Consider the following 25,455-nt stretch of genomic DNA (forward strand, 5'->3'; position numbering starts at 1 on the left):
GCTTATTGATTGTGATGAACTGGGAGATCTGGGGATGACTTGAGTCTGTCGTAGGAGCTGCTTTTGAGCGAAGGTACTCGTCATATCTAGACATTTGGGACAGAGGGGGGAGAAAAGATACATATTAAACTCAAGTATTTGCTGCACACAGCTTGCTATTGCTGCCTACAAAGGAGTCATAACATCTGAAAGTAAAGTTCTAATAAAACCTCATTGTATGCATAGTATGCATACATCTGCCACAGATGTCCTTTTTTGATGTTGTGTGCAGAAGTAGGGAGTAAGGTTTTCTTTTTGTTTGTTTTTTTAAAAGAAGCTGTGATAAAACAATATGTTAAAAAACCTTAAGGAGTTCATTCTTATTACCCTAGACCTAATTCCTTGCAGTTTAACACTTGAACTACTTCCCCTTCATCTCACATCGCCGCCTTCCGCCGGTACCTGCTGTCTTCCCTTTCATCTCACATCGCCGCCCTCCGCCGGTACCTGCTGTCTTCCCTTTCATCTCACATCGCCGCCCTCCGCCGGTACGTGCCGTCAAAACAAAGGAGCGCACCTCTCACGCGCCTGGCTGCACGCGCTGCGGGATCAGCAAAACAGGAAACGGGATAAATCTGGGAAAGTTACTCTGAAGCTTACGAAAGATGAGCCGAATTTACCACAACACGTCGTTACAGAACAAACCAGTCCACAGCGAGACGTTTACCGGAGCGTGGTCTCCCTCCGCCTATGAAAGGTAGGGCTCGACCAGAACTCAGCCGAACCGGAACCGGAGCTCAACAGCGACCCACCCGAGCTCAGCTGTGTCACTGTTAACCGGGTGGATCAGACGGCGCTAGCTAGCTAACGTCCCGCATTCGTTTCCCAGCATTCCTGCTGAACTACAACACAGTCGGCGCGAGCCCCCGGTACCCAATATCATTGGTTGTCAACACAGCAGCTGATGGTGGTGCTCCTCCATGGAACACACTCACCACTAACATGCTGTATGTTAAGCAGAGAGTAAAAGCTACTCCGAAAAAAATAACAAAGTCAGTTGGTGACTGTCACTTTTTAATGGGCAATCTTGCATTATCATTATACCTTGAGTTATAACGTTTTATTTCATGACGTGAAACATTTCATGTATACTTTTCAGATCCACGCGTAGTGAGTTCCTGTTGTAATGGAGAATGTTCACAAGCTAATTACACATCACAAGTCCTCTGCCACCAGAGACTACCTTACATGGTTTAAATACCTTGTGATAAATATCACATTCAGATAATACAATCTTCACATTACGATGTGATTCTGATGAGTCTCTGAGTGAACACACTCCAGTAGAACTGACTTTTTTTAAAAATATTTGATATTTTTCTTGCACACAGTGGCGAAGGTTTGCTTGTTGAAGGAAAGCTGCTGGATGTCTCCAGACATGTGGTCAATGACAGCAACAATCAAAAGGTACTTTTCTTTATTCAATAAAAATTGCTTGAGAAAGCTGCCTCTTTATATAATGATTACACAAATGAATGTAAATGAAGTGCTTAACATCCCCTGAACAAGGGTCTCCTCAGGCCTTGATTTGTCGCCACCTGACAGAAACAAACTTTAAAATATTACCAATGTCCTCATCAGTATGAACATTTTGAAAAACTAACATAAACTGAATGTAACTTTCTCTTTTCCCGCCGTTGCTGGCAGGCTCGTTTTTATGTGCTGTACCTAAAACCCAGCAGAATCCATCAGAGGAAGTTTGACACCAGTGGGAAGGAGATTGAACCAAACTTTAATGACACCCAGAAGGTCAACACTGGTTACCTCATGTCCTCTTACAGTGAGTAGAGAACAAGAAGAATTGATGAGATTGAATGAGGTTAAGATTTAACTTTGACTCGGCTGCTCGATGCAGCAGGAGAAATGAACATTTTCACGTGCTGTATGTTATGTTAGATGCATGCCCACATTTCATCAGTATGTTCTTGCCATAACAAATTAGAACAAGAAAAAATACAGTCAGAGACTGCAACATCCCGCGACACCCCTGAATTCAAAATTTTACCCTGACCTACTTGCATAAGTCAAAGATCAAAGCTAGTGCTCTGACCTACTTTAATAGATCAAAGCAGTAGCTTAGATCTATGGTCTTACTAACACTGGCCTTCTCCCTCGTCTTTCTATCTTATCCAGTTCCTGAGTGTACAAAAGTTGAAATTTGACCTTGACCCAGTTTTCTCAAGGTCATCATCTCAATTTCATCCCCTTTGCCGTCCGAGTGATGTGCTTTTTGTTTCATCTTCACATTCCGCTTCAAAGCGGTGATGTTTTGTAATCGTTTTTGAGTTCGTTTGTTTGTTGCAGATAGAAAGATGAAACCAAAAGCAGAATACTTGAGCAGAAAAGGGGATGAAAATGAGATGATGACCTTGACCTTTGAAAAAAGTAGGTCAAGGTCAAATTTCAACTTTTGTACACTCAGGAAGCGGATAAGTTAGAAAGACGAGGGAGAAGGCCAATGTGAGTAAGAGTAAGTAAGCTACTGCTTTGATCTGAGTGTGGGTCAATGGTAAAATTTTGAATTCAGGGGTGTCGTGGGATGTTGTAGTTTTTGATTGCATTGGTTCTAGTTTAAGAACTGAAATTCCTTCAGAAAGTAGGTGTTCATCATAATGAATGGGCGTGGAGATAATTACAGCATACAGATACAGGTCAATGTCTTAGTGAACGCAGCAGGAGATAGTGAACTTTTTCTATCACCCTACAAATTATTTTGTGATGGCTTGCCCACAATTAATATGTTTAACCTCGCAGCAAGACCGATGGATGGATGGATGGATACTATTGTTTATTATCACATGACCCATATATATCACACATCTGTAATTGACTGACATAGTCTTAAGCAGGACGTACAGCTTCAAGAAGTCGGATGAAAAAGAAAAAAAAATTAATGTAGCAGAATTCAAAATATTTTGGCAAGGTTTACCCTGGGTGCTCCAGTTTCCCAGTTTATATATTCAATAAAAAACAGTACAGTGGTGCATGTGGGCAGCTCCGGGTTGGAGTTCTGCTCTGTGCTGAGTTTGTATGTTCTGAATGGATTCCCTCCGGCTCTCTGGCTTCCTCCCACTCCTAAAAACATGCACCTCAGGTGAACTGGCCGGTCTCAAATTGTCCGTAGATATGAGTGGTTGTTCATTTACCCAAAGGAACTCTAAGGCACAAAGTCAAATTAGTGACATTTTTGAAGGATGAGGATGTGACAGTTAATAATTTGCAGATGCAAAAGTGTGGTCATTTAAAAAAAATGGAGGGAAAAGCATAAATAAATAAGGGAGAACATAAAAGTTTTATTTAATTGTTCATTTAAAAAATGAGTAATTCTAAGATATATTGTTGGCCCTTTTTCCAGCGCCCCTTTAGTAAACTAACTTTGTGTATTTGCAGAGGTGGAAGCTAAGGGGAAGTCCGACCGGCTGTCAGAGACACAGCTCTCAGCGATGGTGAATAAACCAGAGCTGGTGAAGATAACAGATGAGCACCGGCCTGATGGGACCTGGGCTTTCTGGTACCCAGAGTCAGAGATGGACAAAACGGAGCTGGAAACAGGGCAGGATGTCCGGCTGAAGACCATGGGAAACAGTCCTTTCATTTGTGAGACTCTAGAACCGCTTTGCTGCTTAATATTATAATTTTCTCATATGATTTGATATGACATGAAGCCTAAAAGAAAAGCACACACTATTGTCTGAGCTCTTCAGCTTCAATCTTTTCTCTTTCCTACCTAGCCTACCTGAAGCAAGTAAGTTTTTCTCCTTATGCTGTTTTCTGACGACACCTGATGTTTTTCCACACCGGAGGATCCTTTTGGTTGTCTTGACCTTCATCTTGATGAAGTTTGTCCCACAGCCGACCTCTATGGCAGTGGGGAGTGGAGGACATTAAACGTGAACTGTGTATCTCTCACAATTTCATATGTGAGAGATACACACAGGAGGCGTAAACAGAATTTGACCTCTCTTTGTTTTTAGAAGAGTCATCCAAACTGTTTGTATTCAATATTCCTTTCTGACTGTGATTGGTTAGCTTTGGTCTTGTCAGCCAAGATTCCCTCTGAGGTGATGGGCATGTTGAAGTTTGTCCAAAAAAACAGCTAAAGTAGACACATTCATCATGAAGCAACTTAAGAGCCAGTGGTTTAGACTTGTGTCATATGCATTGGTTGTATTTAGTGTGGCTGGTTTAATCTGTGTTTAATGGTTTCAAGTCTTTCTACTGTTGTCTTGCTTTTGGAAGTTGCTACATGAATAAGTGTTTTATTCTTGACTACGTCTGTGCTTGCAGTCTCCTTAGCCAAAGTGGATGGTGGCACGGTGACAAAGTGTAACTTTGCCGGTGATGAAAAGGCCGGAGCTTCGTGGACAGAGAAGATTATGGCCAACAAAGCTGACGCAGTCGACGCACCTAGAGGAGAGGGGGAGGGAGCGGAGGAGGATGAGTGGGTGAGGACGCAGAGAGAATCTAACCTTGTAGGGAGGAGTTAAATACAACAAACTTGAACTTTTATGGTAATTTTTTTGTAACATTTAAGTGTGTTGTACATGGTCTTGACATATTCCATGTATCTTCCTGATACTGTTGACATCATTCTGTGACTTTTTGTTTTGTAAGCTGACTACAGAATCCTGAAGCAAAAGCAAAAAATATCAAATGCATTGTTTGAGGTTAAATTACATGTGCATAAACCCTGGGGGAAAAAAACTAAAACGAACAAAAACATCAAACTGGTGTCACACATTATAACCACTTGAGCGTTGACTACTCCCTGCATCTGTCTGGTAGCAGGAAGCCACTCACATCTCTCAAACTGCGTTCAAATCCTTCACATTAGACATTTCGACTCCTCGTCTCTGCTTCACATTTACAGCCATCACCGAAAGTTGGAAGCAAGCATAAATCTCTCAGTTTGTGTGGCACCTAACTAGATATGAAAAACAATGTAGAAACTCTGGTTTGACAAAACAGGAAGTGTTCAGCTCGTTTCCCCCGAGTCAGCTGCTGGTGAGTGTAGATTGAAGCTCACATCTGTTTCTCTTTCAGGACGACTGAGGAAACATCTCTCGCATCAGTTCAGTTCCGTCCTCCAGGTGGAACAGCTTCCACTCCATTCCTGTCTCTTGGTCTTCTGACTGGACTCAGATGTTTCACTGGGTACTGAACTTCTCATGTGGCGTTGGGCCTGGAAAACTCGCATCAGTTCTCCAGGATGGAAGAGACTATTCTAGCATCAAAGAGTATCTTTGGATTAGGTTCTGAGTTTACAAAAACTGGAGCTTTGCCTTTTATTCTTCATCTGTCGGTTTTTGTATCCAAGTGCAAGTCTTTTCTATTTTGTTTTTATTCAGGCTTTGGCGTTACTTACAGTTCTTGTTTTTCTATACATCCTCTCCTTTTGTAATTTGTATCCTTTCTAAAGCGTCAGGCTGCTGAACAAGGTTGTGTAAACTCTTTCAAGGGTTTGGCTATCTAATTATGTATTTAATAAAATCTGGTTTTTAGCCACATCAGATAAAACATGTCATGAGTCAGGGAGACTTTTAAATGAACCAGCAGAAATATTTTCATTTTGAGTTGGTGTTTCCATCAGGCTTGGTCTTCACCTTGTGTTACTTGTTCCTTCTCTTTGACATGTCAGGTACTCCCACTGAGCTTTCCATTGGGTCACAGCATCATGGTCCTTGTTAAATCTCCATTTGTTTTCTCTCAAATGAAACTCTCAGAAGTACAGCTGCAAGCTAAATTCTTCAACCTTATTGTGTATCAGGTTAATAGCAGTTAAACTTTTTTTTATTAATAAACTATTAATACAAAAAAAAAGCAGTTGAACAGGAGTGTTTTTCATATTTGCCGCAAAGCGGTCTTATTGATGCTTCAGTCTTACTTATTCAGGCCTCTCATAAGTGTATGTGTTTACAACTAAAGTCAATTCAAGTCTTTACAATTTGACCAGTAATATGTTCACTAGGTACAACAAAAACAACATAGAGCTCATTCAACACAAATTATTTATTAGTAAAAAGAACAGTTTTAATGACATCCAAAATAATTGTTTTCCTTGATTACAACATATATAGGGACATAAAGACACGCTCCTGCTAACGAACAAGAGTCTCTCCTTTGTCTTTGATTTGTGCTAACGCTAAGAGGCCAGTCTCACTATTAGCAGCATTAAAATACTTGTAAGTTGTACCAGGAAAGGTTAACTCGTCATAAATCACTGTTTTTCCTTCAAAGACAAACTTACCTGTAGATTAATAAAACCAATGTAAAATATAAAAATATTTCATGATGAAACACTTGTGAGCAACAGCAACAATAAAAACAAATCAGGAAAATAGTTATGTTCATTTTCAGTTTTTAAAACAACACACGAGTGCGTCATACAGTCAGAATCCTTTCCCCAGGAACACGCTGTGTGTGTAATGGCTCTATGTGCTGCACAGAAACACTGACAGGACTGCATTGTCTCAGTCTTGTGCACAATCATTTTTCAGTTTGATAAGTTGTCTGATGGGAACCTGAATCTCATCTCATGACCATGTCTCGTGATCATTCCAGCAAAGTGAGATTTATTGTTCATTATTCCTGTTGAAGAGGATTTAGTGGAGTAGGAGAGCCCCAGGGGTGTTCGGCAGTAGAATTGGAAGCAGCAGGCATCTCTGAAGGTCAAGTTCTAAATCATTTCAAAATGGTCTGTCTCATCTACGAAGATGTTTCCCTCTCAAACCACTCCAGGATAGTGTCTTTGTACTCGTTGACCCACTCGATGTTGACCTTGGTTTGCTCAATGGCCCGAGTCACCGCACTGGCAGAACCACCTAGCCCGTAGTCCGATGCGAATCGTTCCAGCTGTACACAGACACAAACAGATTGGGGTATGACGTTTGCATATTGATGAAAAAAAATTGTGAGTCGACATCTTTCTCCTGAAGGAATTTTAGAATCATAGCTTAGTAACCATAACTGGGCACAGTGTGGACTATTTGATACACCACTATGGGCAACAAAAGAAGCCTTCATAGGTCCTTCTATGTTTGCTTGTTTGTTTGGGCCAGAGTGTAAAAATTATATATATATATATATATATATATAGACAAACACACCAACATAAAGCACAACCTCCTTTATGGAAGCACTTAATAACCTCTGAGCCAACGTCACAGAAATCAATTATGATTATGACTCATTTCTTTATGACTGCCTTGCCTGTGTATACAGTTAAAAAAAAAAAAAAACCATATCAAGATGTACCCTGTGACTTTTCTGATATACCAATAAATAAATTGATAGTGCCTGACTGGAAAGACCAGAGTCTCCTTCGACATGAGCACACGTGATTGCTGTAATCCAGTAAAACAAGTTACCTCCTCCAGTTCAAACTGTTTGGAGAACCTGCCGGTCACTCCTTGGATCATACTTGGTCCACCACTAGAAGCAGACGAAAGAGACAGGGTGGACGAAACAATCATTTTATGGGTTAATATCATGTAGCCGCAACACCACAATCTACAACATTCAAAAGACAAACGAATGAATTTGACGTTCACAGTGTTAGAATATATTATAGGACATCTGTGTTTGTCTACATCGTTTTAAAGGTGGACGTAATGTAATATTAGCATGAATTGGATTATATTCTGAAAGAAACAACAGCTAAATCTGGACGTCACTGTTGATCACTGGACTGACAGTCTCAGGTGAATCTGTGTACCCATGGAATTAGATCCTGCCTGTTATGTATATTGAAACTTCGATAGGGATCAGTGTGTCTTCCCGGTAATGAAGGCGAGCTAATGATAATCACAAAAGACGACCTTTGTACTGCCACCGTGCGTGGTTTTTATAAGTGACTGTTGCTTGTTGTTTGTTCTTTTATGGGTCTTCCTGCTTATTCAAGTGATTTTACCACAGGTCTTTTCAGTATCAAGAGCCTCTATAAACAACAGCAGATGGACAAAGTGTTCTCGCATCTCTGTGTTGAGTCATCAACAACAGTGTGTCCACACAGACGCCACTCAGGATGTAGTCATGTGGCCACTCTCCAATTTCTTGCCTTAATGTGATCTTTTTGAATCACATTCGAGGCATTTTCACCTGATGCCCTAGCTTGGATCCATATCTGATCTGTGCCCATGTTTATCAGTCAGATCAGAATTTATCTGGCTGTTTGCACATATACCTATGACTCATTCAAATGCGTATAAAGCCTACATGGATGTCGTTTCGTGTAATGTCAATATTCATTCTTATTCTGACTGTGATAACAACCTTATTTCTTAAATATGAAACTTTTTGTTCAAACTAAAACCAGACTTTCTCACAGTGGATTCTTCCTTCACTTCTCATAGCATTTAGTATTTTCTACGACCTGTTCTCACGGTGAGGTATCTGTCCAACACTTAACAGCAAGAAAGCTAACGATCAACAGAGCATTTAGCAGCTGAAGATCTGAACTAAAGTTATTTTCTGTTTAATGTCACCAATTTTAGATTGTTTTTCCTCAAAATCGCTGAATTTTCACATTTGCCGCTGAAATACTAAGAGACCTGCGGTGAGGCAGCAGCCATCCGAGCCTCACCATACATAATCTCAGATCCTTGACTCAAAATATGATGCATTGTTTAAAAAAAATAAATAAAAAGCAACCTACAAATGTCTGAAGTAGTCCCAGTGTGCTCGGAGAAAGTTCCAAGCCAGTGCTTGCCCCGCCACATTCTTGGCTATGTAGTTAATGGTGGTGTCGGTTTCCAACGGACGTATCTTCTCAGGGTCCAAAGTGTACTCCAGGTATCTGCAAAAGAAGAGAAGATCCAACTACCTCTTCATTAATAAAAACAAGGTGATGTTTCATTCACTTTATTACAAGTGTTTTTCTAATCCGAAAATCCCAAGGTTAATGAAACCAATAGCATTCTGATTAGGGATGTGAACGTCGACTCCACCTGTTGAGCAGCCAGATCTTGTTGGTGCACGACAGACCATATAGGAGCTGGTGCTTCTCTGAAAAGTTACTGCTGTTCAAAAACTTGTTCCACATAAACTCCCACTCCACTCTCCCGCCAGCAGCCACAGCGTGGCAGTAGACGGAATACCGCAGGTTGGGGTGAATGCTGAATCGCAAAAACACAAGCAGCAACAGTTATTGACATTAAATTTATCTTTTTCTTCAATTTGCACATCTATAGATACATGTTCATTGCTGACTATTGCACATACAGCTAAATTTCCAAAATGTGCTTTTATTTTGTTATTTCATCTATTCCACACATATATTTCTTGTTGTTTGGCATTCATTGTGGACAGCAAAGAAATATTTTCATTGTAGGTTAAACTTTTTTTTTTTTACTGTAGTTTTGACAATAAACTACTTTTAACGCTTATTTTACCAAACATCAGGGTATTAGGTTTTCCTGTTTCTTTCTGGACTGTTCACAGTTTCCTACCCATCACTTTTTTGTAGAAGTACCTCTAAGTCTGTCTTATTTTCTCCCATCACAACAAACCACTGGGTTACACATGCCAAAGGTCAGCAATTTGTCTTTATGGTCTATCAGTAGTCTACAGTCGCTGATGGTAATAATTTCAGTACACAACATCTCATTTATCCACAGCATTTTTACGACTGAAACATAGACTTACGAGTCTGTCTCAAACCTGCAAGGCTCTGATTTTGATTTCAAATGTTTCATATATTTTAGTGTTTATGCAAACACGCTGCAAAGTCAAGTGAAGTCAGTTGTGTTTACACAGCCTGATGTCACAAATCACAACCTTTCTAAAGGGCCATATGACATACATTATATTTCATTTGGAAAATGAGTCATTGATTAGGGAATTATTCACATCTGTGAACAAATGTGGGCAAATTCAAATCCACTGCAGCACTCACATCAACGTACATACATTTAAATTGAAGAACATACTGTATACACGTTTAAGGAAGAAAGTCTTTCTTTAAAACTGTATCTGTATTCCGAAAGGCTGAAAATAACCTATGTTCTAATTTAAAAATACTGCTAAATGCAGCTTTAAAGAACGGAATCTGTGTGGTAAAACCATTAACCAGAAAATAACACAAAAAAAGATGAAATGACACATACCTTAACTAAAACAGCTACTGAATATAGAATAAACCATCTCACTAAAAGGGCATTTCTTAGAATTCTAAAGTGGTAAGGAGCAGAAATTATTTAAAAAAAAAAAAAAATGTTCATACAAGTTAGTGCCGTTGTTCATCCAGATGGAAAACCACTTTGAGGCCATCTCAATGCATTCTGGAAGTCCAGCGCGACATGCTACCTCCACTGCAAGGACCTGGAGACTCCTTGAAATGAAGTGATCACAATTTGGTTTGATTTAATATCTACAAAACAATTCAAATACATTACAGACAAGAACAAAATAATAAGTGGTTTGAAAGTTTGAAAGACTATGTTGAAACTTCTGAAGAAAATGGGTAAATTCACCCTGAGTTAGGAAACTGTTGATTCTGAGACAAAAATAAAGGGTTATATATTTATTTGTTCATTCATCTCCTTGAAGCCGCTGAGTCACAAGGTTACACCGGAATCTATCCCAGCTGACATTGGGCAGGAGGTGGGGTACACCCTGTGTTTGTCGCCAGTTTATCGCAGTCTCACAGTCATACCTATGGACAAATTAGAGTGTCCATGGTACTTGATAGATTGTGTGCACTTGATATATTAGAGCTTTTCTTTGTTATAAATTTGCTGTGAGAGGACATAAGGTAAGTGGGTGGGGACAGAAGAGCTGGGTGATAATCATCCATCCATCCATCCATCCATTCATCCATCCATCCATCCATCCTGATTTTAGATACCCTTCACACTTAGACATTCTAAAGATTAACAGAATGATTCATATATTGAGCTGTTGTGCTTCCATGACTTCACAAGATGTTGACAGAGCGGGTCAACACATCTGTTGCTAACATGTGGTACGATGACGGTGCAAAAGTCAACAATCCAAACTTGCGCAAGTTTGGATTCTCACAAGTTTTGCATATGCACTCTGGGAATAGACTGAGTTTGTAAGTGGAAACATGCACAGATCTGTTGAACATTAAGTGAGGAAAACATGGACTAAAAAGATGATACTTCTCTTGGAGAGTAAATGCAATTCATTCTCCTTACTGTAGAGCGTGGTCTTCTGGGATTTCTGACTTGTCTGTGTAGTTCCTCAAGGAGTTGTACAGGACCGTAACCTGCTGCCTGAGGTATGCCTGCAGAAAGAGTCATTTTACCACAGTTTTGTGGAATATGTGCAGCAAATCTTTATTGAATGTCTTTATGATGTGATAAGTGAAGAATGCCAACAGGAACCCTTTCCCCTCCTTTCCACGCACTACAGTAAATCCATGTTCTATGTGAAGCAAGATTTGATTTTAAATATCACATGTCAGACAAGATGCTTTAAAGACATGCCTGCATGGGTCCATACACCTCAGTGCGGTCAAACATCTGGACAAAGTACTTCAAGTTCTTCATTGCTGATTCCCATGGAAGGTATTCTGTCTCACTTCGGAGGAAACGGGTTGAATTCAGAGCCAGAGTCACATCAACACTTTTGGCCCTGATGGCAACAGATAAGAATAAGGAGGATCACGCTTTCTTTGAAAACACGACAGTTATAAAATCACAGCAGATTAAATCTCAAGAAAATTGGGATCAAGTAAATCCAATTCATTACCTTGCCAAGTTAAATGCATCATCAATAAGCTGCCCTCTGTTAAACAGTGGGATCCGCTAAAAGATAAGATGGGTGTTAGATGCTATCACTTTACAAAACCAGTTAGCATTCATAAAAAGATTACAAATATGAAGACATCTCCAGCTGTAGGTCTGTAATTCTATAGTCATTGTAATAGTAATGGCTTTGATAATTTAATAATAATGTGTAGAGTTGTAAGGAAAACTCAAAACAAAGATTGAAACCAAGGGATTATATATTAATAACTACTTTTAATGTCATTTATAATCCTGACAGTACTACTGCATTACTTTAATTTATGGTGACTTAGCAAGGAGCTAATTATTGTTTTTATCTGACTTTAAAAGTCATTTCATCTACTAATCAAGGGCATTAAAGCAAAGGCATTTACCCATGCAGAATCTAGTGGTGCAAAATCTCTTTCTGAATAACACACTTATTCAAGTTAATGTGAGCAGTTTCATGTTTCAAGCAGCAAGGTGCATACGTCTGCTGATTATAATACTACGAAGCCGACAAACAAGGCTCACTAATATTACAACCCAGCCCACGGGACATAGTTTTAATCCTGTCCTGTCATCAGCTTCAGCCACGTGAAGATCAGGTGTGGAGTTCACTGAACAGGAAAGAGTTCCTTCCAAACACATTTCATCAGAAATGCCTTGGAGCGCTGAGTACCAAAATCAAAATGCTGTGGGTTTGTATCACATCTGAGAGGCCTACATCACATCACGTCTACATCACAATGTAACGTAAAAAGCTAGAGATTCACAATAAAAGCATGTCCACATATAAATAACACAACAGGACTGTTTCAAACTACAATATAATCCAATGGTCAAGTTTAGATCTGATTCCCGGTCCCCAAAGGATGGATTGAAATAATGCTTTTCAATCAAACTAATGGGGGTTCTTTGTTCATTGATTCTTTTTCTCTGGAAGGATCATTAAAACAAAATCTAAATTATTCATTTTCCTACCCGCCTCATCCGCTTGCGCGGGTCACGGGGAGCTGGAGCCTATCCTAGCAGGCTTAGGGCGTGAGGCCGGGGCAAACTCCATGACACGGGAAGAACATGCAAAGTCCGCACAGAGCGGGACTCAAACCCGGACCCGCCTTGCTTGCGCGGCTACAGCGCTACCCACTGCGACACCATGCCGCGCCTAAATCTAAATCGGAATGTCATAAACTTTCATCCAATTATTGGTAAAAAAGTTTCATAGTAATGTAAATACAAGTAAGCATGGTTGTCTGTACCAACTGTCATCCATCCTAGGTAAAGGAATTCTGTATTGCCAAAATTTTAAATATGTTTACCCATAATTTTAAATATGTTTCGCTAATATTTTTAGTGTGGCTAGAAATACTATATATGTTGGACATGTAGTTAAGATTGGCTTAGACTAAGTGAGCAAACAACAGCGGATTTTTAGATTCTGATGTTTGATACTGCTAACATATTTCCTGAGGAGGCCACATCTGTGAGATCCTTTTATTGATGGGTTTTAGAACTCTCAAAACTTCTCACTGACATTGTAAAAGTTTGAGTTTCTTGGTCAAGTTTCAAGTAGTCTGGTTTCTTTTAGCCACATCATGTAGTTTTGTCCAAACATTTGTTCTTACTCTTCTATAAACATCATCCCGTCCTTGCAATATGAGAATGGAAGCACATTTTGTATTTATTTCTTTATTGTTTAGTATTAAAGACTTCCACTGAATCACAACAAACCAACCAATCACATATTTATGGGAAAAAGCTTTTGCCAAGCAAAACAAAGTTGAGAGACAGATCAAATCTCTTAAATTTGATGATGATAAGTTAGGACATGCCAGCAGATGTTTCCTGGTCATGTAGAGTCTGTTTAATACGGTATGGTCAATCTGAGTTAAATGGAGCCTGTGACAAATTATTGGCCACAGATTCTGAATCTTGTCAACTGTTTTCATGGAATAACAAATGTTTGCCACTACACAAGATGGTGCACTCATTAAATATTTTATCCACATGCAGCAGTGTACATAGAGAGGCATGAAGCAATTGGATTTTACTACCTGAACTGATTGGCTGAATGTTTTTCTATCTGACAATCACGATTTAAATAAATGAACCAACTAAAAGCTTTTAATCTGTGAACTCAAAAACTACATTTTCATAGCTAATCTGGTATATTTACTTATAGTTATTAAGCAGCTTGTAATTTTTTTTTAACATATTGAGTGAAGTAGTTCACACTCACGTTTAGATCGGTCTCCATTTGTGTCAGGAGGCGCTCCCAGTTCTCCAGGTTATAATTTACTTTGAAGTATCCAGTGCAGTTGACATTTGCTAGGATCCATTCTCCTTTCTTGGAAATTAATTCATTTTTCTTTACTTTAAATAAAATAAGGGTCAGAGGTAAAACACTTCATTGGTGGGAATCACATAGAAATGGAAGAGTATACTGTATATTAAAAATGTAAAACTAGTATAAAAATGATTCCGCTCATCTGTTCTCTAGCCATGAATCATTAAAGTTCTATCTGATTTTCATCCAATCAAAAGTCATCACATGGCTCCAAATAGGAAGTTGGTTCGTGAATTTGTTTGAATTGTTCTTCTACTGAGTCATTTAAATGACACAGCGAAATTTTGTATGAGGATTGTGTGTTGTATTTTCTTACCTGGGTCCTTGGATGTCAACAAGATTATAGACGGCTCAGATATATTCGACATGACTCTGATTGGAACGTACCACCAATTACTAAACAGACAAAAACAGTAAAAAAAAAAACAGACAAACAAAAAACACTGATGATAAGTTATGACATGGCCAGGAGGAGTTCATGATCCAGGAAATAATAATTCAACTTCTATACATAAAGGAATAAAGATTCAAAAAGGTTTTTTAGGAAAAGGATTCGGTGACGTCTACATGCAGCATGAACTCAAGTCAGAGTCATTATGGTCTTGATATGGCTGAAGCAAATTAAAACCATGTCAAATTATTGTGCAACATGACATGGGTGTTTATAACTTCTCGTCAAAAGGGAGTGGAATCAGCTTGAATCAGCTAAACTGATGTCATGACGGCCTGGCAGAGGAATGGTGGCACTGATTTTTGAACAATAACTGCATACATCTAAAGCAGATGCAAGAAAATCACTCATGTCTTATGGTCCAAAGGTAAAGGATCTTCTCTAGTCCCAGTCTGAATAGAACCTTTTCCTGCATAAGATTCCAATAGTGTCCAGTTGGAACTAGTTTTGCACTGTTTATGCTACACTGCGGTTGCTCACATCTCCCCACTAGATTATAGTCCGGTCAGACCTTCAGCTACTGGGAACATCAGCTAAACCTAGAAGGAACACTGTTATATTCAATAACTGGAAAATATTGCATTATAATAATTTCAAAAGGATTATATTTTACAGTACATTTCCCATATATAGCTAATTGGTTTTGTCTGACTCTACGAGGTTGTGGCAGATATCTGTATTAGCATGTTTATGTGGATCATTTAGTTATCACTCATTTTAAATTGTGTTTATGTCTAGCTTATGAATGCAAATCCAGTATTAATTTTAGTTTTTGCTCTCTGATGTTCTTTAACAACTCCTGAGGTCAGATTTGTTTGCTCAGTCTAAATATTCCACCCTATATACAGATGAATTGCTAACTTTATGGCTGTGTATTGGTTCATCAAAGCTTTTAATTGAAAATGGCAGATGGTCGGAACATTAGTAATAATACTAATGAAAGTGACAGGATGGGACAGAGAAGCCAGGTAAAGAACTGTGTTGGGTCATAACTCATGGTGGGTATATACACATTAGACGCACCATACACATTATGCATAATCAATGATCCATCATGTTTAAAGGATAACTGGATATAAAATAAAATAAAAGATCATTATATCATCATTATTTTTAGCAGCTCAACTCCTTCTAAGGTAATGGGCGTTTAGCATGTACTGTACCTAGATTCAACAGAGTCATTGAATAGGAATTGTTTCTGACATATTTCGCCATTGGTCGTGTTGATGGTGATGATAGGAAAGCCAGTTTGTTCCGTCCAGGTGCTCATCACCTTGGCAACGTCGATGTGACCAGCATCCTCATCAACAGCCTGCAAACATGACGTGACTTAGTTAAGGTTAATACCATAATCTGATCAATAGTAAAGCGGACACTTCCATTAGCATTGCCATAATTATCATTACAGACGATACATGCCAATTTAGGTATTTTGTTCCTAAAAAAACAAAACCTTTACCTTTTGTATTGATTTCCAGAGGTCGTTTTGCTCAACATTTTTATATTTAAAATCTGAAAGGTACGTCTAAAACATAAAAACAGAGACACCAAGACAAAGAGAGAGGTTAGAGTTAATATCATTTCATTCTGTATTCAATAATTCTTTCCAGATGTTGAGAGCAAGATGAAAATATCCACACACAGCTGTAACACCGGAGCCAGTGATCTTTTGGCGAGAGACAGGTTTTCTGTCATTTTCTGGCCAGTTACACTTGAACTGCAACGATGAACCAGGTGCTGTCGGCCTGTAGGGGAGTGTTTGTCCTGCATACTCCCAGAGTGACTCTGATAACATTTGCGTGCAATGTAATTACCCTTTATCGATTTGTCTGCTCCATCCCACAGAGAAAATACACCACTATTCATTTTGTTTTCAGCAATGTGAATGACAACTTAACAACTATTGATTGCAGACTTATTCCTATTTCCCGTTGCATTGGATGTGAACCAGATGTTAGACTTCAGCCCAGCAGAAATGTTGTTCTGGTCATCAGGTCAGATTTTGAGATCACATGGGAACTGTGTTCATTGATGTTCCAATAATCAATACATAAAATAACACAAAATTATACTGACTACATTAGCTGTTGACTCTGTGACATTTTTAATTAAATTTATCCATGCGATTTTAGAGCAATACGTTTCCTAATGCCATAAAATGGAGAAAATATAAGACACACATTTTCTGTTAATCCAGTAACATGTGAGAGTCCTGCTACAGCCTAAAGATGTAACCATAACGATGAATCAACATCTCTGTACCGTTAAAATATAAACACATTTCAACTGACTTTCCAAATTTTAGAAGCAAAATCAATGAAAAGATGAAATATTAACGTGAATTCTGTCAGGACAGTGTGTGTTCTGTCTGAACGCTATTTACAGAACACACACACACACACACACACACACAAATGAAGACACAGAGTTGGTATGGTGGTGGTTGGTTAGCTAAATACAAAAGTGATCAAAAGACCAACATGCTGCTGCTGGGTATGACCACAGAGTATATACTCAATGGAAGTGGTCTATCCACATTTGTTCAAAGATTTGTTCAGAATTTCACAAATGCTTCGTAGTGATCCTAAAGGTGTGCATCTCATTATTTCTTTAATTTTAGCAATTTTACATTTTTAGACACATTTGTTGAATTCCATGTTTTGCAGTCAGGGCTTATTATGGTTTATAACCACACAAAGCTGTTTCTTTTTTTTTTTTTCTTTTTTTTTACAAATGCATTGTAGAGGCTCCAAATTTAGACATTCCAAATGGATATGTTTTGTTCACATTAGCACAACTTGTTCTTGGACAAAAATGTTGTTGTGAATGTCTCTTCCCGTTTAAAAAAAGAAAAAAAAAGAATGACATAGAATCAAAGAGTTTGTTCTGATTCAAACGTATTGCTTACTTTGATCCCGTTCCGGAAAATCCTGTCACCCACAAAGTCATGCAGCATTCTCACCACCAGCGCCCCCTACAGAGAAGAGCAAATACAAAGTGTATTTATTTTCATAGTACTGTACACTGATAAGGTTTCCCTTTAAATGTGATTGACTCCATCATTATGTTTACCTCTCTGTTGCAAACATTTGCTGCGCTCATGAAACATGATGGGTATTCACTCATTTTATTCCTTACCTTTAGGTAGGTTATATCATCAAACAACTGAATGATGTCATCGTACGTCTGGATTTCTTCCTCTGGAACACTCAGAGGATGGGATGAAACCAGAGAATCTTCTTCAAATGCTCGGTGCAGTTCATTAACTAATCCTAACACTGTCTGAAAAAAAAAAAAAAAGACAAAGCAAGAAGGGTTGTAGATTACGCAAGGATGATAAAAATGTTTATTTAAGCTAATTTAATCTTCTTCTTTTTTTTTCATTTTTATTTGTCAGCACAAGGAAAACAATATATATTCATAAAGCTGATCAATAAAGTGGAATAAATTGACAGACCCTTCTATGGAAGTTAATGTTTAGACCAAACTTACCACTTGAAGTGATGGAGCAACGTGGTCCACTGTGATGTATGACATGTATGTGGCGAAGCCCTCGTTCAGCCAGATCTGGTTCCACCATTTCATTGTCACCAAATTTCCAAACCACTGCCACAACAAAAGAAAGCTTGGAGAGTTGGGAATAGTGACACGCATAATTTTCTTAACATGTGGAAGAATTAATAACACCTCGAACAAAGTCTGTTGTTTGTTTAAAAACGGGGTTGTGGAAAAAAAAATATTTAATAGATTTTCACATTAAAGGAAACATTAAATTTTAATTTCTTGACTTTACTTTCAATTACCCATAAGCTACTTGGTGGATAACCATGAAACTAGATGAAACTGTAAACCCTGTGTCTGTTTTGTTTTTTTTGTTTCCTGCTAAATTTTCTCATGTTTGCTGTGGTCCATGTTTTGTTTGTTTCCTGTCTTGTTCATGTCTCTTTATTCCCTCTGTTCCAGTGTGGTCTTTTTCTCACACGTGTAATTTCTTCCATTCGAGTTTGCTCTCCCCATGACTCCTGAGTGTCTGTTTTTTCTCTCTGTGTTTCTTGTGACTCAATTCTGTTTGTTTTTTCTCCCATGTGGCACAAATTGAATATGAATTACAAACATGAAGCAGAAAAAAAAAAAAAAAAGCCTGAGGAATCCTGTATCTAATCTGTAATACAAACAGATCATATATTCCCTGTAAGTGGGAGTCTTGAATCATTGTAAAAAAAAGCACATGCCCACGCTCCAGCATACATTGATCCAGAATCAGTAACCAGTGTAGTTCAGGTTCAGATGCAATTCACAGGTCACTTTGAAAAGTAGATGAAATGCTCTCCTTGTAACTCCTGGTATGCATATAAAGTCATTAACCAGTGCTAATGGTTACAGATCCTTTGCTCATGTTTAACTCACATCAGGAAGTCTTGTTTTATTTCTTACCTGGTGTGACAGTTCATGTGCAATGATGGTGGCGATCATTCGCTTCTGCAGTGGTGAGGAAACTCCTTCCTCATAAAGTAGAGCTCGTTCCTGGTAGGTGACCATCCCCCAGTTCTCCATGGCTGCAGGAGGTAAGTCTGGCAGCGCAATTTGATCTGGTGGAATCACATCAATAAAAAAATTAACAATTACTGTCGTTGTTTTTTTTATCATCCGCTCATTTCTTGTCTTTGTTTTTCAGGAATGCGAACTATTTTCTGAAGGTAGGACAAACAGTATTAGGAGAGCCCCACATGAAAGCTAATGTGTTTTTAGCTATTAAAGGTAAAAAATTTGAGAGTGGAAAAATGATTTACACCCGAATGTGGTCGATGTCATCGCTTCAATGGTTTGCTTTTATTTAATTATGAAAATTCTAAGGATTAAGGATTAAATTTTACTAACATATAACACTTGAGAAACATTTTTTCTTACTTTGCTGGGGTCGAGTTCTAAAGAGAAAATATCCCAAGAGGAGAAAAGTTGAAGGTCATAAAACAGCTTTAATAAAAAGTGCAGGAAAAAAAACAATGAAGAGTTCTGTGAGTGATTAGTTTACAAGGACGCCAAGACACTAGTATGATCAGTATGTAGTTAAGATGTTTTTCAGAATTGTTTTTAGTAGCCTCAGTGTTTTATGGTTAGAATTTGGAAGCTTTAAAAGACCGGGACACATCCAGGGGCCACACCCTGGGAAAGTAGTGGGGGGAAATGAGGCCTCCTGGAACTGGACCTTAGTGAATGTACCATCGTTCATAGTCCATCAAGTGTGTGTGTGTGTGTGTGTGTGTGTGTGTGTGTGTGTGTGTGTGTGTGTGTGTGTGTGTGTGTGTGTGTGTGTGTGTGTGTTGTGTGTGTGTGTGTGTGTGTGTGTGTGTGAGTGAACGAATGGGTGTGGACACGGTGGGGACAGATCTGTTGACAGTTACAGTATATTGTGATGACTCATCTTTCTGGGCAGTGTGGTGGTGAAGAGTCCTTTCTGTGTGGAGTTGGTGTGTTCTCCCCGTGTGTGTGTGTGTGTGTGTGTTCTCTCTGGGCCCCCCGGCTGCCTCCCAACTCCAAAAACATGCAACTTAGATGAATTGGTTCCACCTGCTTGTCCATAGGTGTGTGTGTGTGTGTGTGTGTGTGTGTGTGTGTGTGTGTGTGTGTGTGTGTGTGTGTGTGTGTGTGTGTGTGTGTGTGTGTGTGTGTGTGTGTGTGTGTGTGTGTGTGTGTGTGTGTGTGTGTGTGTGTGTGTGTGTGTCTTTTGATGACCTGTACCCTGCCTTTTGCCCGTAGCCATTTGACAGAGGCTCCAGCAGAACTCAAGGCCAATAAGAGGTTGGAAGGATGGATGGATGGATGGATGGATGGATGGATGGATGGATGGATGGATGGATGGATGGATGGATTAATCTTTCTTGGGGACATAATGCATGTGATTATGATAAGCAATAATGAAGTTTCTTGTGTGCATCGATACTTAATTGCTTTTTACTTACAGTTTGTTATGTCAAATATCTGCTTGAATTATTATTTGCGAACCAGCCCAAAGAGGTTTTAGTGGTTTTAAAGTTTTATTTCTGGACTTTCCATCTCACTCCATGGTTACTTAAATGCTGGTGTTGCTGGACTTTTACCTTTTTGTAGCGTAAAAACATCCCTTCGTTTTCTTGTCAGAGAACGGAGTGTGACCAGTTCACCTACGCAGCATGTTTTTGGAGGAAGGAGGAAACCGAAGAACCCGGAGAGAACCCACACAGACACATACAAACTCCACACAGAAAGGAATTGAACCCGGAACCTTCTTTAGCTTAAAAAGAGACGTGTCACTATCCTCACATGAAGGAATCCATAAAGAAAAACCAAATCTTTTCTGACAATGAACCAGCGATGTGTAAATCTATGAAAACATGGGTCCAGTCCGCCTTACCCAGTGATCTCAGTTGGTAATCACTTCCCAAGTAATCCTCCAAGAATGTAAGAATCTTCCCTGTGATGCTGGCTGCAAAGTCAGCATGTCCTGCTTCCATCGCCTCAGGACGAGCATACGTCTGTGTGAGCAGGAAACAGAGCTGTGTTGTGTGTATTTACCTCAGAAAAGACCAGGAAAAAGGATTAAAAGAGCCCTTTTTGCTGCTTCACATAAACTTACTAAAACTGCATAATTTAAAGAAGAATTGTATATAATTTTGATGTGACTCATCAGAGAGAGAGAGACGTACTTTAATTTCCACACGCTCATGAGGGGAAGATGCTGATGTTGTGAACTCTGACACGGTGAAAGCGAATAAGTAGGTGGACATCTTCGGCGTGGGATTGAAGGTAGTGTACTGCCACTCATCATCGATTATGTTGGTAACTGAAAGAGTCGAGACAGGACAGACCAGTATCAGGACGGACGTGTTTTGTTCCGTTAATGTAAGGCTGTTTAGGCTTTTGGAGCGTGGTTTCCAGAAGCCCAGTTAACGTATGCAGATTGTTTCAGTAGATCTTTAGCAAACAGGAGCTTCAGAAGGAGCTTGTTTTGTCCTCACCTAACATCTTCTCATTTCCTAGAGCTACTGTGTTTCGTCTGTGGATGATGGTGACATTAAACACAGCCTTCATTTCTGGCTCATCAAAACATGGAAACAATTTCCTGGCATGTGTTGGTTCCATATTGGTTGCAGCTAGGTATCTGTGAATACAGATAAAGAGTCAGTCTAAGATCAACTTACCAAAGTCTAAGTTAAAATGGTCCGCTGACCTCTCTCTCCAATATATCCGAGTATATATGAGTAAAACTTGATTCTACGGGCATCGATAAGGATTCGCATTACAGTACATTTGTGCCGTCTTCGTGTTCGTCTCATGCAGTTTCATGCAGGCAGGATAAAGCTGCAGCTTTATCCTTTTCTAAAAAATGTATTTTTGAAAGTTTAAGCTCAGTGGATTATCTAAACATTGTTTGGAAAGCTGAGAATTATGGATCCAATAACCCAAAATGCTTTGACACGATGTCCTTCTCCTTAGTAGTACAAGTTGAGATGAAACTGTTTTTCAAACTTGACTTTGCTGAATTCAAATGACCTATTGTGGCTTCCAGGATAAATCAAAGCCCCATGAAACCGAAGACTTCAACACGGACAGTAAGTGGTTTTCCATGCAATTCCAGAGTAAAATGTCCCCATTCTAATGAAATGAAAAGTTCTTGATACCAAACCACAGTATCATGTTTTCTATGGCATTCTTCCTGGTGTCTAAAAGGGTATTAACATTTTTTATTATGTTTAAGCTTGAGTGGTAGAAATTCAAAATGTAACAAAAAACATTTAAAAAATGGTGCCATACCATGAACAACTCAAACAACATATACAGTAACACATAATGACACAGGGGAAAGGTCATCAGATATATCCACCTTGTTTTTAGAAGTGCTTCGTTCCTGGCAGACAAAAGTGTGTCAGCACAAGTGTGTCTGCTCGGTGATGTCACTGGTTACACAAAATCTTTGTCCTTATTAACACTGACACTGAACCCAGAGTGTAGCAATAGTGATACGGGTCACAAAAAGAAGTGGAAAACATCATTTTTGTGGTAGTTTGATATTTTTTTAACTCTCTTTCAGGCTGATTAAGCATCAACAATCACTTCAGGTAATTTCTGTATAATTGTAATCACACAACAGGGTCCATTACTAGACGTTTTTCAGTTATGTCAGAAGGCTTTGAGATTCAAATGGAAGTCTCTTGTGGCCCAGATTTGGCCCAGGGTCCACCCGTTGGTGACCTCAGGCCCCAACCATGAAACATCTCGATTCCTAACAAATCTCCTCCTCTTTCAGTCTAGTATGCTCTGGAACAACAACATCGAAAGGGCTGAACTTGATAAAACCTACAGCTTTTAAACAGCTAACATGTTTTTAATGTGACAAAAGACTGATACACATGTTGTTGTTTTTTATTTCAGTTTCTTCTAGATTATTTTATGATTTAGAAATCGAGCTTTAACTGAGTTAGTCCTGGAGTCAATTCATTACCTCACACAAAGTGGATGGGGTAGTCATTTAGGACACTTACATAAGCTAATAAATATGCTGAAATGCTCACTCACATGAATTATTACAACTATTGTAATGCCTTTTTCACTGACTTTCCTGGAGAATCGATAAAAATGTTAGTAATTTTTTGGCCGATGTTTTCATGGACGCATGTTAAATCGATAATAATATAAAGTGTTTTCTAAGACAGTGCCCTCATTCCCTGCCATGTTATTAAGTATGTTTTACTCAGTTTATCTGAATGAACTTTCTCCTCCAACATGATAGACTTTCATGTATTTTATGTTCCATCCACATGACCTCAGTCCTCCATACCTGTTTTCTAAAGTTTAAGTGTTTAAAACATGGAACTCATCGACCCTGCTTGTTTGAAAAGCTTAGATGTTATAAAAGGAAATGAAAACCTTGATTTTTCGACTTGGCTTTAAACTGGACTTTTTCATATTTTTAGCCGTTTTTTAAAAAAAAAGATTTTATTGAACTGAAACATTTGAATGCTGTCTGTTGCTTGTTGTTGTGGTAACAACAGCATTGATTGAGAGAACCAAAAGTGAATTAATTTGTCTAACATTTTTGTCCTTTTCACTTGATTTTGCATGTCTAAAAATGTTTTTAAAAAATTTTAAAAAAGAAAGAAAATCTTTCCTTTGCCTTGTTTTCTGTGGCATAGCCTACTTCTCCTTTCTACAAATAAATTTTTACTTCAAATACTTGAAATAAACTTTCATGAGAAATTCATAGGAATACACAAAATCAAACTTTAAATGTTTTTTTTAAATTATTACTCACCTCAGTGTGTTGGTATCACCTTCACTCGCTCGATCACCTTCTTGGTAGGTGCTTGCATATAGAGCATCGACCATGTAAATTTGTCCTGTGAAAGCCAGAAATAAACTGTGCGTTTCACCTGCCTCCAAAGCCTTTTCCAACTGAATCTCCAGGAAGTTACTTTGGTCCTTTTGGTGGATCACTTTGAGAACATTAATCCTGTCATCAGTTAAAGTGTTCCTCACGGCTGCTTCTCCGGTAAGTGTCAGATCCAAGCTGTGGAGATAGATTGTTTGTGTTGACTCGACGCAGTCGAAGTAGACGGTGGAGTTCCCGGAGAAAGACATCGTCTGGTTGGGACTGGTGACATTTTCCACCTCGATGATTCGGGTGTACAGGTGAGGCTGCAGGAAGACCTTGTAGCTGTGAGGGATGAGAGTCTTCGGCAGCCTCATGACCGGTGGCGGTCCAGTGGTGGTGGTCCCGATGGTCGGACGGGGCGTTGGGTTCTGTGTAGAGATCTCTTCTTCATACAAAATAATCATGGTGATAATACCGCCGATGGCAGAGAGGGTGAGGATGATAAAGGCCGTGGCGAGAGTCTTGGATATGAGGGAATCTTTGGCCATGGCGGCTGCTTCCTAGAACCAGCCCTGAAGGTCCTGCTGCTTTACTGGTGTGATGAGTCCCCAACCTTGTATGTCTCTGGTCTACAATAACTTATGTGTTCATGTGAAAGTATCCTCCCTCTCATAAACAAGGCTTGGTCTGTGCAATTATAGGTCCGTGCTTAGATTAAGCATTAACTTGGTCATTGCAGAAGGAGCAAAGAGTAAGTTGTGGTGTTAAGAGGGTGATGCTCGTCGGTCTTGTGCAAATAAATAATTAGATTGTTCTGCTAACATCTGGAGGTGGTTACTGTGGTCTTAACATTAATACAGGCTTTAAGTGAACCACAAGGGACACTTTATCCTCACATTGCACTATCCAACCCAACACGTTCACACACTCCCTCACATTCCCTTTCTGTGATGGGCACACTGCCTGAGGCATCATGAACACACATGTCAATGGACACAAGCTGCAGGTGAAGGAAATCCCTCAGGAGAACATCAACATCTTTGCTCCTGTTGGTTCGTAAAGATTTTGGCTTTCAGAGTTACGAGCGAGTTTACCTCCAACCACAGACACGTACAAGTGTCTGCGGGGGGTCGGATGATGCACGAAGTCCACGCAAACAAGAAACACATGAAGGGAGGAGTGGGCTGGGGAAGAGAGAGAGGAAGAGAATGCAAACAGATTTCAGATATCATTGAATTTCTTGGAAAGCCTCAACCTCAGGGAATCCCGACCACCACCGTCGGTGCTTGCATATAGAATCCACACCCCTCACCTCAGGAGAGGAAACTCCAGGGACAAATGTGAGGAACGAGAACAGAACAACAGGAAACAAGCTGGGTGTGGAGGTTGTTGTTTGTACCAAGAACAGATGTTCCTGTTGTGTGATGAAGAAGATCAAACCGACGCCACCATAGTGAAGCTAAGATAGACCACGAATGAAGATATAGAGGGACTACAGACTAACGGAGGCCACATTACTGCTTTGCATTACACATGA

At 39.3% G+C, this 25,455-nt stretch overlaps 2 protein-coding genes across 2 annotated transcripts; one reads left to right on the forward strand and one right to left on the reverse strand.

Moving 5' to 3' along the window:
• The first annotated feature begins 501 nt into the window (after positions 1 to 501).
• Positions 502 to 5,885, forward strand: arpin (actin related protein 2/3 complex inhibitor). The gene is made up of 6 exons (XM_068313889.1): positions 502 to 736; positions 1,371 to 1,446; positions 1,687 to 1,819; positions 3,430 to 3,636; positions 4,327 to 4,484; positions 5,083 to 5,885. The coding sequence occupies exons 1-6, from the start codon at positions 645 to 647 to the stop codon at positions 5,089 to 5,091; spliced, it is 675 nt and encodes a 224-aa protein (XP_068169990.1). The 5' UTR covers positions 502 to 644; the 3' UTR covers positions 5,092 to 5,885.
• Positions 5,886 to 6,030: 145 nt separating this feature from the next.
• anpeplb (alanyl (membrane) aminopeptidase-like b) lies at positions 6,031 to 24,713 on the reverse strand. Its single transcript, XM_068313881.1, has 20 exons — positions 23,859 to 24,713; positions 21,565 to 21,707; positions 21,253 to 21,389; positions 20,961 to 21,081; positions 19,004 to 19,158; positions 18,062 to 18,175; positions 17,708 to 17,851; positions 17,478 to 17,543; positions 16,029 to 16,094; positions 15,733 to 15,881; positions 14,435 to 14,514; positions 14,011 to 14,144; positions 11,752 to 11,807; positions 11,487 to 11,634; positions 11,196 to 11,284; positions 10,259 to 10,366; positions 8,985 to 9,152; positions 8,693 to 8,833; positions 7,407 to 7,470; positions 6,031 to 6,891 (listed from the first exon to the last, which is right to left on the reverse strand). The coding sequence occupies exons 1-20, from the start codon at positions 24,464 to 24,466 to the stop codon at positions 6,745 to 6,747; spliced, it is 2,838 nt and encodes a 945-aa protein (XP_068169982.1). The 5' UTR covers positions 24,467 to 24,713; the 3' UTR covers positions 6,031 to 6,744.
• Between the last annotated feature and the right edge of the window lie 742 nt (positions 24,714 to 25,455).

This window comes from Antennarius striatus, chromosome 4 (genome assembly GCF_040054535.1).
Source record: "Antennarius striatus isolate MH-2024 chromosome 4, ASM4005453v1, whole genome shotgun sequence".
NCBI classification, from domain to species: Eukaryota; Metazoa; Chordata; class Actinopteri; order Lophiiformes; family Antennariidae; genus Antennarius; species Antennarius striatus.

Bases quoted from the DNA above. Each gene is read 5' to 3' on its own strand.
- arpin (XM_068313889.1), top strand. From the start codon at position 645: ATGAGCCGAATTTACCACAACACGTCGTTACAGAACAAACCAGTCCAC. The intron at 737-1,370 runs GTAGGGCTCGAC...TCTTGCACACAG, and splicing joins TCTCCCTCCGCCTATGAAAG to TGGCGAAGGTTTGCTTGTTG. The intron at 3,637-4,326 runs GTGAGACTCTAG...CTGTGCTTGCAG, and splicing joins GGGAAACAGTCCTTTCATTT to TCTCCTTAGCCAAAGTGGAT.
- anpeplb (XM_068313881.1), bottom strand. From the start codon at position 24,466: ATGGCCAAAGATTCCCTCATATCCAAGACTCTCGCCACGGCCTTTATC. The intron at 16,095-17,477 runs GTAAGCAATACG...TTTATGTTTTAG, and splicing joins TTTTCCGGAACGGGATCAAA to ACGTACCTTTCAGATTTTAA. The intron at 10,367-11,195 runs GTAAGGAGAATG...CTTCATTTCAAG, and splicing joins CCAGAAGACCACGCTCTACA to GAGTCTCCAGGTCCTTGCAG.